Source organism: Centroberyx affinis, unplaced genomic scaffold (genome assembly GCF_046629955.1).
Source record: "Centroberyx affinis isolate AG114_WGS23_722 - 3 ecotype Tasmania unplaced genomic scaffold, CSIRO-AGI_Caff_v1 ptg003397l_1, whole genome shotgun sequence".
NCBI classification, from domain to species: domain Eukaryota; kingdom Metazoa; phylum Chordata; class Actinopteri; order Beryciformes; family Berycidae; genus Centroberyx; species Centroberyx affinis.
The window spans coordinates 74,443-86,943 of NW_027281380.1; the positions used below are offsets into that span (position 1 = coordinate 74,443).

The window sequence follows — 12,501 nt, forward strand, 5'->3', positions numbered from 1 at the left end:
TAGCTGTTTATTATTGTGTTTTAGGGTGGATTTTTATATTTAAGTTTAGGGTTAAGGCATAAATGAAGTCACGTCCTCACAAGTACAGCAATACAAATGTGTGTGTGTGTGTGTGTGTGTGTGTGTGCGTGTGTGTGTGTTTGTTTGCAGGCTGATTCAGGAAGTGGTTTAGGGACATTGAATGTCAACTGACTCTCATGACAGAATACCATGTATATAGCTTGCCAACACACACGCCCACCCTCACACTCACACACACACACGCATACAGTCATATAAAATTTGCATTAAAAAACATATTTTTAGAGAGAGGGAGATAGAGAGAGACCTCTATCTCTATCACTCTGGTATTTTGGTATTTTCTTGTTCAATTGTCAGAATGTTAGAATGTTGTCCTGTTTAGGTTGGATAAGAGTCCAGCTAAGTCATAGTGTGTGTGTGTGTGTGTGTGTGTGTGTGTGTGTGTGTGTGTAAGCAGCTGACCCTGGTGTGAACAGGGCCACTGTGTGAGACCACAGAGAGACCATTCTTCACCGCGACACACACACACATACACACACACACACACACACACACACACACACACACTCATAGACACACAGTCATCTTCTATTCCCCCTCTCACTCTCTCACTCTGACTCTGTCACATACACTAACACACACACACACACACACTCACACACACACAGAGGGCGCGAGAGAGTCAGTCTCCATCTCTTTCTCTCACTCTCCTACACACTCACACTAACGGACATACTGTACGTAGTTTCTCTCTCTCTCTCTCTCTCTCTCTCTCTCTCCCTCTCTCTCTCTCTCACACACACACACACACACACACACGCCCACTGAGTGTGTCCCACCACATAATGACCATTATTTCAACAGGCTGACTGTGAGTCATTGGATCGGTCAGGAGACAGGAATGCCATGCTCCATCTCTCCAATGCATTTCACACTTTAAAACACAGCTAAATAGGCACAATAAAGAAATATGCTAAAGTCATTAACTGTGGCTAATGCATTTTCCCTCCCAAAATAGACGTATAGAGTTAACTTGTGTTATTTAGCAGGAATAATATATGCAGTTTTGAATCATTTTCCACGCCTTATCCTTACATAAATGGCTGCTCACACACATTTTTTTTTTCTGCGTTCCGTCTGCTCAAGGCAAATGAGCATTTCATTCAATTTAATCGACAATAAACTTCTCCTATGCCGTTTTAACTAGCCGCTCCCAACGCTGCAGCTAACATCCATTTTATGTTTGTTTAATCGACAGTGAAGTTCTCTCCTCTTTTCTCAGCTTCTATACACATACAACTCAGGCTTATAGCTGCAGAGGTGTAGTGATAGTCTGTTACTCCACTATCATGTATACTAATGGAATATACCTGTATTATACCAGTAATAATGTTAGTGTAATGACTGTTGTAATGATGGTGTAATTACTTTATTAAGTAAAGTGTCTACCTTCTCATTGCATAAGATGACCAAAGAGCACATGCCAAAAGCACTGTGTATTTCTTTAAAGATACAATTAGCATTTTATTATTATTATTTATTGCTATCATTATAACCTTTATTTTTTGAGCACACATGCTCTTTTCAAGCAGCTTTATATTCAATGAATATGAACAATAACACCTTGGAGCTGTGGAGTCTTCTTGACAAGTTTCACCAGATGGAAAAAAAAAAAACTTTTTGGAATTGTATTAATTCATCATAAAGCGCATGTCCTCCAGTTGTTGCGTATACACATGCAAACAAATCCATGTGCTTGCTTAGCTGTCATATACAGCACTGTCAGTCATTGCAGAAAAGGGCGGGGCTACAAATTAAGAGTGAAAAACATGTGTAATCTAATGAATAGATATGTAAACAAAGCCAGGTGGGGGCAGCAGCGTTTCAACAGGGGGCGCCATTCTGCAATGATGGACTGTGGCTTTAACCGCAATCAAGCTGATGGGTGGAGATACTCTGAATACCCAGACAGCTGTCTTATGAAAAGGAATAATAACAGCATAAGTAATATTGTACTATACTGATACTGTTTCATTTTATAGTAATACCAAAGTTGAGAGTTAAAAACACTATAAAGTATAGTAAGGTCATAGAGTCACTATTGTACGCCACAGACACACTTTAAGTCCCTGTGTGTGTGTGAGTGTGTGAGAATGTTCCTTTCAGTTCAGAGACTATGCAGTGCTGCATAATATTGGAAAAAATTTGAATAATTAAGACAGTTATATATTCATATAAAGAGGATAGTGACAACTGATGATGAAGTGCAGTGCAGAGTGTAAAATCAGCATAGTGAACTTTTTCTCATTGACACTGACAGAGAAACACACACACACACACACACACACACATGCAAGTGGAACAGATGTTTGTTTGTGTGCTACTTATTTATTTGGGCCGATACTGTTCATCTGACTTCATGTCAATAAAGCAAACAGAGGAGAGAGAGAGAGAGGGGGGGGAGTAAGGCAAAGTTTCCTCGTCGTTTTTTCCGGGGTTTGCTGGATGTCAGGTTTCCTGTGTCGCTCTGCACAAAATCACTTCTCTGGAGCAAAACTCAGCTGCGTCAAGTCAGATGCAGTTAGATGGAGAGCGAGCGGAAGTCGAGTGATTTTACTTTCAAAATAATAGATGAAAATTTGTAGGCAGTGGGGCATACGGAAACTTGTGAAAACGGATTTAGAGGTGGCTTCCAAATAGTTGTATGTACCTTTTCTCGATTTTTGTTCTCCCGTATAATGATGATAAAACTAAATTAAATTTGGACTTACTATTTGCTCAAAAGTTGAGACACGTTAATAACCGGAATATTTTGAAATGTCTGAGCGGAAGTCGCATGGTCTACCTTCACTAGCTTGACACTGTTAGCTAAACCTCAGAATGGAAGCGACAAGCCGAAAAAACCGTTAGTTTGTGGAGGAGAAATCTTGTGCGTCCATGTCTTGTCTGTAAAATCAAACCGCTGACAACATTATTGGCAGCAATGTCGAGAGAAAACACCACTCGGAGTCTGGACAGTATAGACCTCGCTGCTTTAAGAGTAAGTCGAGAAATGTTGTCTTTCTTTTTTATTGAGATGTTTGGGTAAACATTGTAGGATATGGTGGGGCGACAAAGTTTCAAGCTGTTTAACTTGGTGAGCAGTCGAGGAAAAGTTAAGCTAACTACATGCAACAGATAGTCGACACTTTTTGGATTCAAATGAAACTTTTATCGTGTCCTTTCTTTTGTTGGTGTGTACTGTTTAGACTGTTATATTCTGCAGGCTCTTCTGTTGACAGTTTGCTTTCAAATTAAACTCTCCCTGTGTCCTGTTTGGTGTAAAATGTGCAGACACAACCGCTGTATTTTGCAGGATTTCTGTTGGCTGGCTTGTTGAAACGTTGACATGCAACAGATAGTCGATAACAAGACACGGCAGTCATAGCATAGCTTTGGTGGAAATGTTTTGACACAGCAGCATGTTTTCAAGGCTTTTACACTTATACTCGTCCCGTTTTCTTATAGTTTTAAACTGATGGAGAAAAAAACACTCCAAACACAAAAATTCGCCCTGCAAAGTTATTGGCACAATCTTGTTTGACCAACAAAGTTATACACCATAACGACAAATCACTGTAATATTCCCATCGTGGAGTCTGTACTCAACAGTGAGTTTATAGTGACCTTATAGCTACTGTATGGTATTTTTTAATCTCCTATGATATCGCTAAAATATTCCTATAATATTCCTATAAAGACTGAATTGTGAGTCTTGTGTGACTTTTTGTGAGTTTATAGTGACCCTATGGTACTTTTTTTTTAATCTCCTATGATATCACCATAACATCCCTATAATATTCTTATACTATTTCTATAATATTCCTATAGGAACTCATCTGTGCTACGAGTACCGTAATGGCATTTTTCATCTCCTGCGGTGTCACTGTAATAATCCTATAGTTTATGAAGCCATGACAGACAACATTTTGGGCAATTCTGATAACGTTTACAGCTAACACATCTTTCCAGGTTATTTTTATTCCACTGTGTTGTCCACATTACTTTGGTCCCAGTTGTCATTCCCCATTGACCCTTAACACTGAACTTATTAAGCTGTCTGTCACTGTTTCATTATAACTTTATATGTAAAGTGTAGCCCTATTATACCCCTTATTATATTCTACTTAGCTCTAATTCAATCTGCTCCACTTTGCTCCTATTCTATTGTATTCTATATGGTTCTCTAGTTTGACTTGTATTCTAGGACCCAGCATCTCCTCTCTACTCTACTTCTACTGTACTCTGCTCCATTCCACTCTACTCCATCCCTCTCTTCTCTTCTCTTCTCTTCTGTACTCTTATTTATTTGACCATATTGTCTTTTGCTCTAGGACCCAGCAGGTATCTTTGAATTGGTGGAGGTGGTTGGCAATGGAACCTATGGGCAAGTCTACAAGGTCAGTAGTTCAATTCCCACACAGTCTTTCTGTCTCTCCGCCTCTGTGTTTCCCATTTTAATAAGTGTTAGTTGCATGCATGGCAAGTGTGTGCGTTTTTGGTGTCTCAAAACACACACACACACACACACACACGCATATACACACAGTATGTTGCTAATGAGTCAACCTCACTTCTAGTAAAACTCACTAGAACTAGGCTATTTCCAGTTAGTCAGGAAGAAAAAAAAAGATATTTTCGGTTGGTTGAATTCACCTGTAGCTCTGTAGTCACTTACAGACAGCATGCACAAACTTACAAACACACACACACACACACACACACCCTGCAGCATCTTTAATGTCCTGGGTGGGGCTCACTTCCTTATCGCAGTATCATCTGTTTGTTTTCGTGTGTGTGGTTTGTGGTTGGAAGAGGTGTTTAGTTTTTTAGCCCGGTCCAGCTGACTTTACCCTCAGTGCAAACCATGTTCACACGCTCCTGCTATACTTGTTACTATATGTGTTATAATACTTAATTAGCATAAACAAATGAAGACTTTTGGGGCAAGTGAGAACTGTGTGACAGTAGTGGCATACAGGCCCTTTTTGAAAATATCCAACTTTCATGGACCACCAATCTCCCCAAAACTTGTGTATTGCTTTAAGGTTAGGGAAGGAATTAAGGCTGGGGTTAACAGTTAAGGGTTAGAGAATGAATGAAGTCAATGGAAGGTTCTCAGAAGTATAGTAACACGATTGTGTGTGTGTCACAGAAGATGGGTGTGTGCCTCTATTGCCACTTGATTTCCTGAAAGAGGAAATGTTGCAAGAGATGCACAGGACAGTAAGGCCTATGTTGGCCTGACACAGGCTGCTTTTACCCAGGAGTAGAAAATCACATATTTGACCCCATGACTCAGATCCAGTGCTGCGTTAACACAGGGAAAGACCCTCAAATCGACTGCAGACCCCCATTTGATCTGATCTTGTTTTTTTATTGTGGAGAGAGTGAAACCTCTGTTCAGAATACTAATTTGTATATACATTCTCTCAGTCATAACTTCTATTTAAGAAAATAACTGTCATTAAAATGTTCCTTAAGTAAATTACAAGCCCATTAGAAGCAGAGAAAAACCTTACTTTAACAATGTAATCATCAGGCAAACAATTAAAGTTTTATGTGCATTGGTTTATTATATCATGGTGCGATAATAATAAGTATGCACTCAGTTTACGATGCTTGATAATGACTTATGAGCATCAAAGTGTTACTGATAACAGTGAGGGGGGCTGTGTAGATCCATATGCTTTGTTATGCCCAGACAGGCTTTCTAGAGAGAGAGAGTGTGTGTGCGTGTGTGTGTGTGTGTGTGTGTGTGTGTGTGTGTGTGTGTGTGTGTGTGTGTGTGTGTGTGTGTGTGTGTGTGTGTGTGTGGGTTTGTGTGTGTGTGTGTCAACCCTGGGCTCCGTCAAGGGAGACCAGGACAGGAACAGGGCCTATAGAACAATGACTTCTGCACACACACACACACACACACACACACACACACACACACACACACACACACACACAGAATCCCTAAAGAAAACATTTTTTCCCCACTTCTTTCACTCTGTTGTGGATTGACATGACTGCTGGAGATGCTGACAAAGCATTTGTGCTCTTCCTCTGTTTATTTATATGTGTGTTTGCTTTTGAATGATGCTGGTGTTACATTTGCATTACATCACATTTTAGGCATTTTTTAGCAACTTAACCCTCCTGTTTCCCTCACAGATTCTTACATCTCTGCTTCAGTCAATTTTACCCGATCATTTTAATTTTTCTACAGGAGGCATACCGTAGAGGGTAGAACCTTGAAATATGGCATACTCAATTAGTCAGTTCTTATAGCTAGGCATGATTGGGACCTGTAGATGTTCAAAGCATGTACAGTAAATGTGCAGTAGGTCTGGCACTTTGGAGTAGAAAGTTGAAGATTGGCAGATTTACTTTTTTGTAAGATGCTGAAGAAAACTGTTTACAGTATAACCTTGGTCAGACACGTTTGGAGCCTCTAGCGCCACCTACAGGCTGCCGGATTGGCCACATGTATAGTAAATGTAAAGTAGCTCATACACTTACTGGCCTTTTTTTCCCATGTAGAACAAAACCATGTATAGTCTATTTGTGGTCAGACACTTTTGGAGCTTACAGCGCCACTGGACTGGCCAGATGCATAGTAGACTATAGTAAATGTACATGGGATGTGATACTTGGGATGGGATGTGAAATAGGAAGCTTACTCACTGCTTGCTTTGGCAGAGTTTCTACCACAGGCGTCAGATGTCGATCCATGAACCCATTCAGGACGTTTACTGCAGAGAAATGCTTGCTGTCTGGGCCTAGAGGTAGTATGGTAAAAGTGTGTGTGGGTTTCTTTGTTGGCAAGGACTGTCAGGTCAATAGACGATGGGCCAGAGTTGACAGGATGTCCTGTTTCTAAAGAAGTAGATAGGAGTCGACGACGGAGATGCCACGTCTGAAAGTTCCTAACATACAGTGTTATGAGTGAGCAAACAGCAGAACGGCAAAAAAAGGTAAATAGCAGCCAGTAGTTTCAATGAAGCTCCACATTGACAGCAGACGCAGCGAGCCATGTCATTCTGGTCCTGTTGTCTCTTTTCATCCACTGCTGGAGGACTTGTACTCCCTGTATTGTGCAGCAGCAATGCAGCCACAACCCTACAATATGCATGTACATATGCATGTACGTATCTGGGTGCTGTTGATTATACAAGATTGTACAATTAAGTCATAGATAAATTGGTCTTGGCAAGGAGTCACAAAAATAAAGCTGTGGATGCTATTTTTGGCAGCGGAGCATATTTAAATTTTATAGCAAAACCATATCACATCAAGCTGTTATTGACTTGAGAAACCAGCTTAGTGCTTAGTGCTAGGCTAATAAACCTGTAGACTGGCTACTGATTGGCCAAGTGGTTAGTTCCAATTAATCTGTAAATTAAGTCATAATTGGAACAGTTGTCAGAGCTGACTGAATATTAATATTAATTATGGTTTAGCATCAGGGTGCTGTTTTCCGTGACTGGTTAATTTTACCATGACTCATGTCACACAGCATTGTGGGTATTTCTTTTACTTGCCAATTCGTAGTCTTCTCAATCAAGCCCAGAAAACAGTGTGACATTGTGGTGCTGTCAGTACACTGACAGAGAAAGAAGAGCCTACCAAACCATTTTCATTTGAGTATAGTGAAACAGCCTACTGGGCAGCAGGTAGTACGACATGCCAACATAGAGACAATGAAGAGAGATGGAGGGAGAGAGGGAGAAGAGTGTGGGATGGAGGGAGCAATTGAGGAGTGGTGAGGCCTGAATTAGACAGACACAATAACCCTTTTCTCCTCTTGTGTCTTTTCCCTCTCCTCTCCTCTCCTCTCCTCTCCTCTCTTCTCCTCTCCCCTCCTCTCCTCTCCCCTCATTACTCTGCTAACTCACCACCTTTTTTTCTTTATTTCTTGCTTTCTCTCTGCAACTCATGGAAAACATCGATTTGAAATAGTTAACTGGTTTCTTTTTGGTTTCATAAACACACGCGCAATACAGACAAAGTTATTTGTGTTAATTTGATGCGGTATGCGCAGGGGGCAAATCACAAACACACACGACACACTCACACTGGTGTTAAAGGATGTATTATGTGCAGTATTAGTCACATGGTGGTAGTATGCCTAGAGTAGTACTGTTGCCCTGTGACAAAACAATCCAACCCTGACAGTCTGAAAGGCCTGGCTTCTCAGAACATGTTAGTGAAGACAAAATAACAGGAATTGAGAGGGAACTTGTTGTTTGCCATGCATTGCCAATGGTGTGGCTTGGTCCCAGGGTCATGCAATGTTTTTTTGTCAAATGTCGACAAGGCACAAGCTGAGATGTTTCTTCAGAACACCGACAATATGCATCTATCAGCAATACAGCAGATAGGAGAGGGAGAGAGAGATTGAGGGAAGAATGAGAGATAAGCAGACAGAGAGAAAAAAGAGCTAAAAATGACTTAAACTAAATGAATCTGTAGGTGACATACTGGTAAACAATAGAAATCCAGTAGTTAAACTCCATACAGAGTTGCCAGAGCAAAGCATTACATATCCACAGCTCATCAGTCTACATATCAATTTGCAATATTCATATTTTGTATTTGATTGCAGACTAGTTGATTAGTCTGTTCATTTTTCTACATTTTGCATTGAAACTTCCATGTTTTTGCATTGGCTAGATCTCCATTCTCAGTGCTACATCAGCATCAGGACAAAGACTGCTGCTCCTACTCATCATGTAGTCATCACACACACACACACACAGAGATACACACACACACACACACACACACACGCTCTGACACAGGGCGTTTCCCTATTTGCAAAGAGGAACTTCCCTTCTCTGCACGCCACCACTGTAAGGGTACGGGTGTGTGTTTGTGTGTGTGTGTGTGTGTGTGTGTGTGTGTGTGCGTGTGTGTCAATGTGAATGTGTGTCAAACTTCACTAATTGAGAAATGCTGAAAAGTCAGAAGTAGCATTAGCCTACAATGTCTTTCATAATTATGCAGCTGTAGACTATTTGTAACTGACCTTCTCGGTTAAATAATGGTTACATAGCAAATATGAAATAAATAGCAATAAATCTTTCAGCTGTTGATAAGGAGCTATTCAGCTGTTGATGAGGAGCTGAGAACTGTTTTCTGAGTGTGTTTTTCCTGTTAAGTTGTGGAAGGTCAAAGCGCACCATGTTGCATTTGCTCTATTGTAACACCGCAATCTGAGCCTCCTAAAACCACTGGCTCCACAGTTGAAAGAGCTCAGCAAACCGACGTGACGCCATGCTGAAACATCATGAAACATCCACAGTACAGCAGCCAGCTGTAACGCAATACTCGGGCTGAATCACTCACACTTCTCCAAATCTGTCTGGATGCAACCTGCAACGCCGTCACCTTCCTTCCCTTTATGTGACCCAGATATCAGTCATCTTACCTTAATCATGTTAACCCCTTGTACGCTGACTTTTCCTGACTTTACCCTTAAATTTCCTCTTAAGTAGCTTCAAAGTTAGAAAAAAAAAAATCCTAACTGTACAACAATGTCACATCCATATTCTGTATCTGCTCGTTTCAACTTTTTCTTGAAGCTCTAGCTGCTTATATTGAATGAAATATTCAAATACAAGACGCCATGTTTTTATGGCTGCACCATTACATCAAATGGAAAAAATCTAGGTGTTTGTGCATCATTATATATACACATTTCCCTGTAATTCAGCATGACGCATTTGGTGTCTTTGGAAAACGTGTTATCTTGACTAGAATTTAAAATAAAGTTCTGTGGGTTTGAACAAGGCTTAGCCATGCAACCTGTGTGCAACAGAGAAGTTAAAGGAATAGTTCAGCCTTCTCCAAAGCAACACAAGTGGCGGGGCTATATTCTTTAGAGTTCCAAAAAGGGCAAAAAATGACCATACAATTACTCCACACAGCATAATCCAAGTGTTCTGAAGCCAAACGATTGCAGGAAATCTGCTGTATTGATTTACAGCACAAAGATATTGCTTTATGGCACAGGACGAGTGCGCTGTTCTTCGAGCGCAAAATGGAGTATGTAGAGCAATGTGGTTTATGGGAAGTATCTAAAGTATTCTAAAGTATTTCTAGACTGACATTTCCAGTATCAAGTCTAGGATTTTGTTGCGTCATTCCAAAACAACTCAACTTCTCTTTTGGAAGATTTTTGCTTCTGGACCTTTTTCAATCAATGATTCACAAGTACAGTTAATTCCATCCTCAACAGTGTTACAGTTTTGTAACCAATATCTTCATTGATATTCCATGATGAGTTTTACTTGCATGCCTGCGATTATTTTTCAAATGGAGCATATCTCGCTTTGGAATGAAAGTCTTTGTTGCAAAGTTAGCGCAGGAGTGGTGGGGTGTTTTGAACTGAGAGAGAAAGAGAGAGAGAGACAGGAAACCTCCTTGAACGTGCTGTTGGTGCTGTTGAGTTGATATGTCTGTGTTTGTTAGAGGGAGAGGAGAAAGAGAGGGGGAGAGAGACAGACAAAGAGAGGAGAGGAAAGAGAGAGAGAGGGGAAAGGGAGAGAGCGAGAGGGTAAAGGAAGGAAGGCAGAGGTGAAAGGCTGAGAGGGAGGAGGGGAGGAAGGAAGAGGGAGAGAGACAGAGAGGAAAACTGGAGAGAGAGAAAAGGAAAGCGACCCCCCATGAGGTTTAGAACTGTGGTTTGGGCTGATACCCCGTGTGTGTGTGTGTGTGTGTGTGTGTGTGTGTGTGTGTGTGTGTGCGTGTTGTCCCAGAGCAGTGGGAATATGGGGGAAGTCCCCCAGTTAGAACATCCTCAGAAGTCACTGGCCTCCATACTCTCCATACTCTCTCTCTCTCTCTCTCTCTCCCCCCCCCTCTCTCTCTCTCTATCTCTCTCTCTCCCCTACTTGTCATTTTTAAAACTTTTATTTATGCACTGAAGGGTTTTTATTCGTATGTCTGTCTCAAGCGAGATTCAAATTGGCTCCATTGTATGTGATGACAGTAACAATAACAGGAAGGTATAGAGAGGAGATCTATTCTATTCTATTCTATTCTATTCTAAAGTTCCTTTGGCTGTGTACCCTGGCCATTGCTAGTCTATTACACATACACACACTCACAAACACAGCGGGGACCACATCATTTTCTCTGTTCTTCTCAATTGGACAGAATGGCCTCTGAATGACTGAGTTATCATTGGCCTTTTTGCAGCATCATACTCAATACATATAGACCAGTCTAGCCACAGCTCGCCAGCGGGGGCTGCATGTTATTGGAATGGAACAGAATAAATAGGCTATTTCTCCAGCGAAATGTGCACACACTCACACACAGAGCCTTTAAATAGCGTCATTCGTATGGGCAGTTTGGAGGGGAAAACCAATCAGAGATGCAGTTCACTCAGGCACAAAGTACACATATGTAACTAACAGTCTGTTCTCCAGAGGAAAGACAGAGGGAGACAGAAAAGAGAGGGAGCCAGAGGAGAGAGAGAGAGGCAGAAGAGAGAGAGGGAGACAGAGAGAGAGAGGGGTGAGAGGGAAAGAAAGTTAGAGGCTAGCAGACAGAGAGATAGGAGTATTCTGCTCATTTGTCCCCTTCCTGTCTGCATTATAAATGTCTCTCTTGTTGTATCTAATTAGCATATGTATGAATATGTGATGGTAACCTTTTCACTGACACAATATTTGTAGTGTTCCCTTATTCCGCCACAGTGGTGTGTGTGTGTGTGTGTGTGTGTGAGAGAGAGAGAGAGAAAGAGAGAGAGAGAATGCATTTGTATCTGTCTGTATGTTTCTGTGTGTGTGTGTGTGTGTGTGTGTGTGTGTGTGCACGTGTGTGTGATTCACTGCACTTCAGTGTCAAAAAGTGCACAAGCTTTCTCCAATTAATTCTGTTCGAGAGCAGAGGGCTTTGTGTGCGTGTGTGTGTGTGTGTGTGTGTGTGTGTGTGTGTCAGTAGCGTATATTGTAGTAGCCCAGTTTAGAGCAGAACATTTCATATTTGTAACTCGTGGTGGCAGCAAGGCTAGCAGACACCGTAGAGAGTCTGAAGGGCCAGGAAGGCCACTTCCTGATTTATCACAGTCAGGCCAATGGTCGCTATGTATCCCACAATTCTTTGCAATTACAGAACCAACGTCCTCTACATTGGGACAGAATGAAGGCCAGAATGAATAAGGGTCAATGAGTCTGACACAGAAAATCTGATAGCCAAGTGTAAAATCATTACATATGAGATGAATATTTTTTTCAGAGCACTCCACTGGTTTCATGAATTTTTCTACCATATCATTGCAGGATTGTATTACTTACACATTTACTCACATGTTAATGGATCATGGATTCATTTTTGTTCCATAGGCCTGTACTGAGAAGTACATACAAGCAGACAGGATATGGATAAGACATCTGCATCCACAGTAGATGTCATTAATATTTCATTGGTATTGGCTGATTTTAG

General features: G+C 41.1%; 1 protein-coding gene across 2 annotated transcripts in view; it reads left to right on the plus strand.

The window, feature by feature from the left end:
• The first annotated feature begins 2,939 nt into the window (after positions 1–2,939).
• Positions 2,940–12,501, plus strand: part of LOC139660855 (mitogen-activated protein kinase kinase kinase kinase 4-like) — a 66,060-nt gene continuing 56,498 nt past the window's right edge. For both annotated transcript variants that reach the window (XM_071539114.1, XM_071539112.1), the window contains exons 1-2: positions 2,940–3,061; positions 4,395–4,460. In XM_071539114.1, the coding sequence (XP_071395215.1) occupies positions 3,005–3,061; positions 4,395–4,460 (123 nt within the window). In that variant the 5' untranslated portion in view covers positions 2,940–3,004. The remainder of the gene's footprint in view (positions 3,062–4,394; positions 4,461–12,501) is intronic.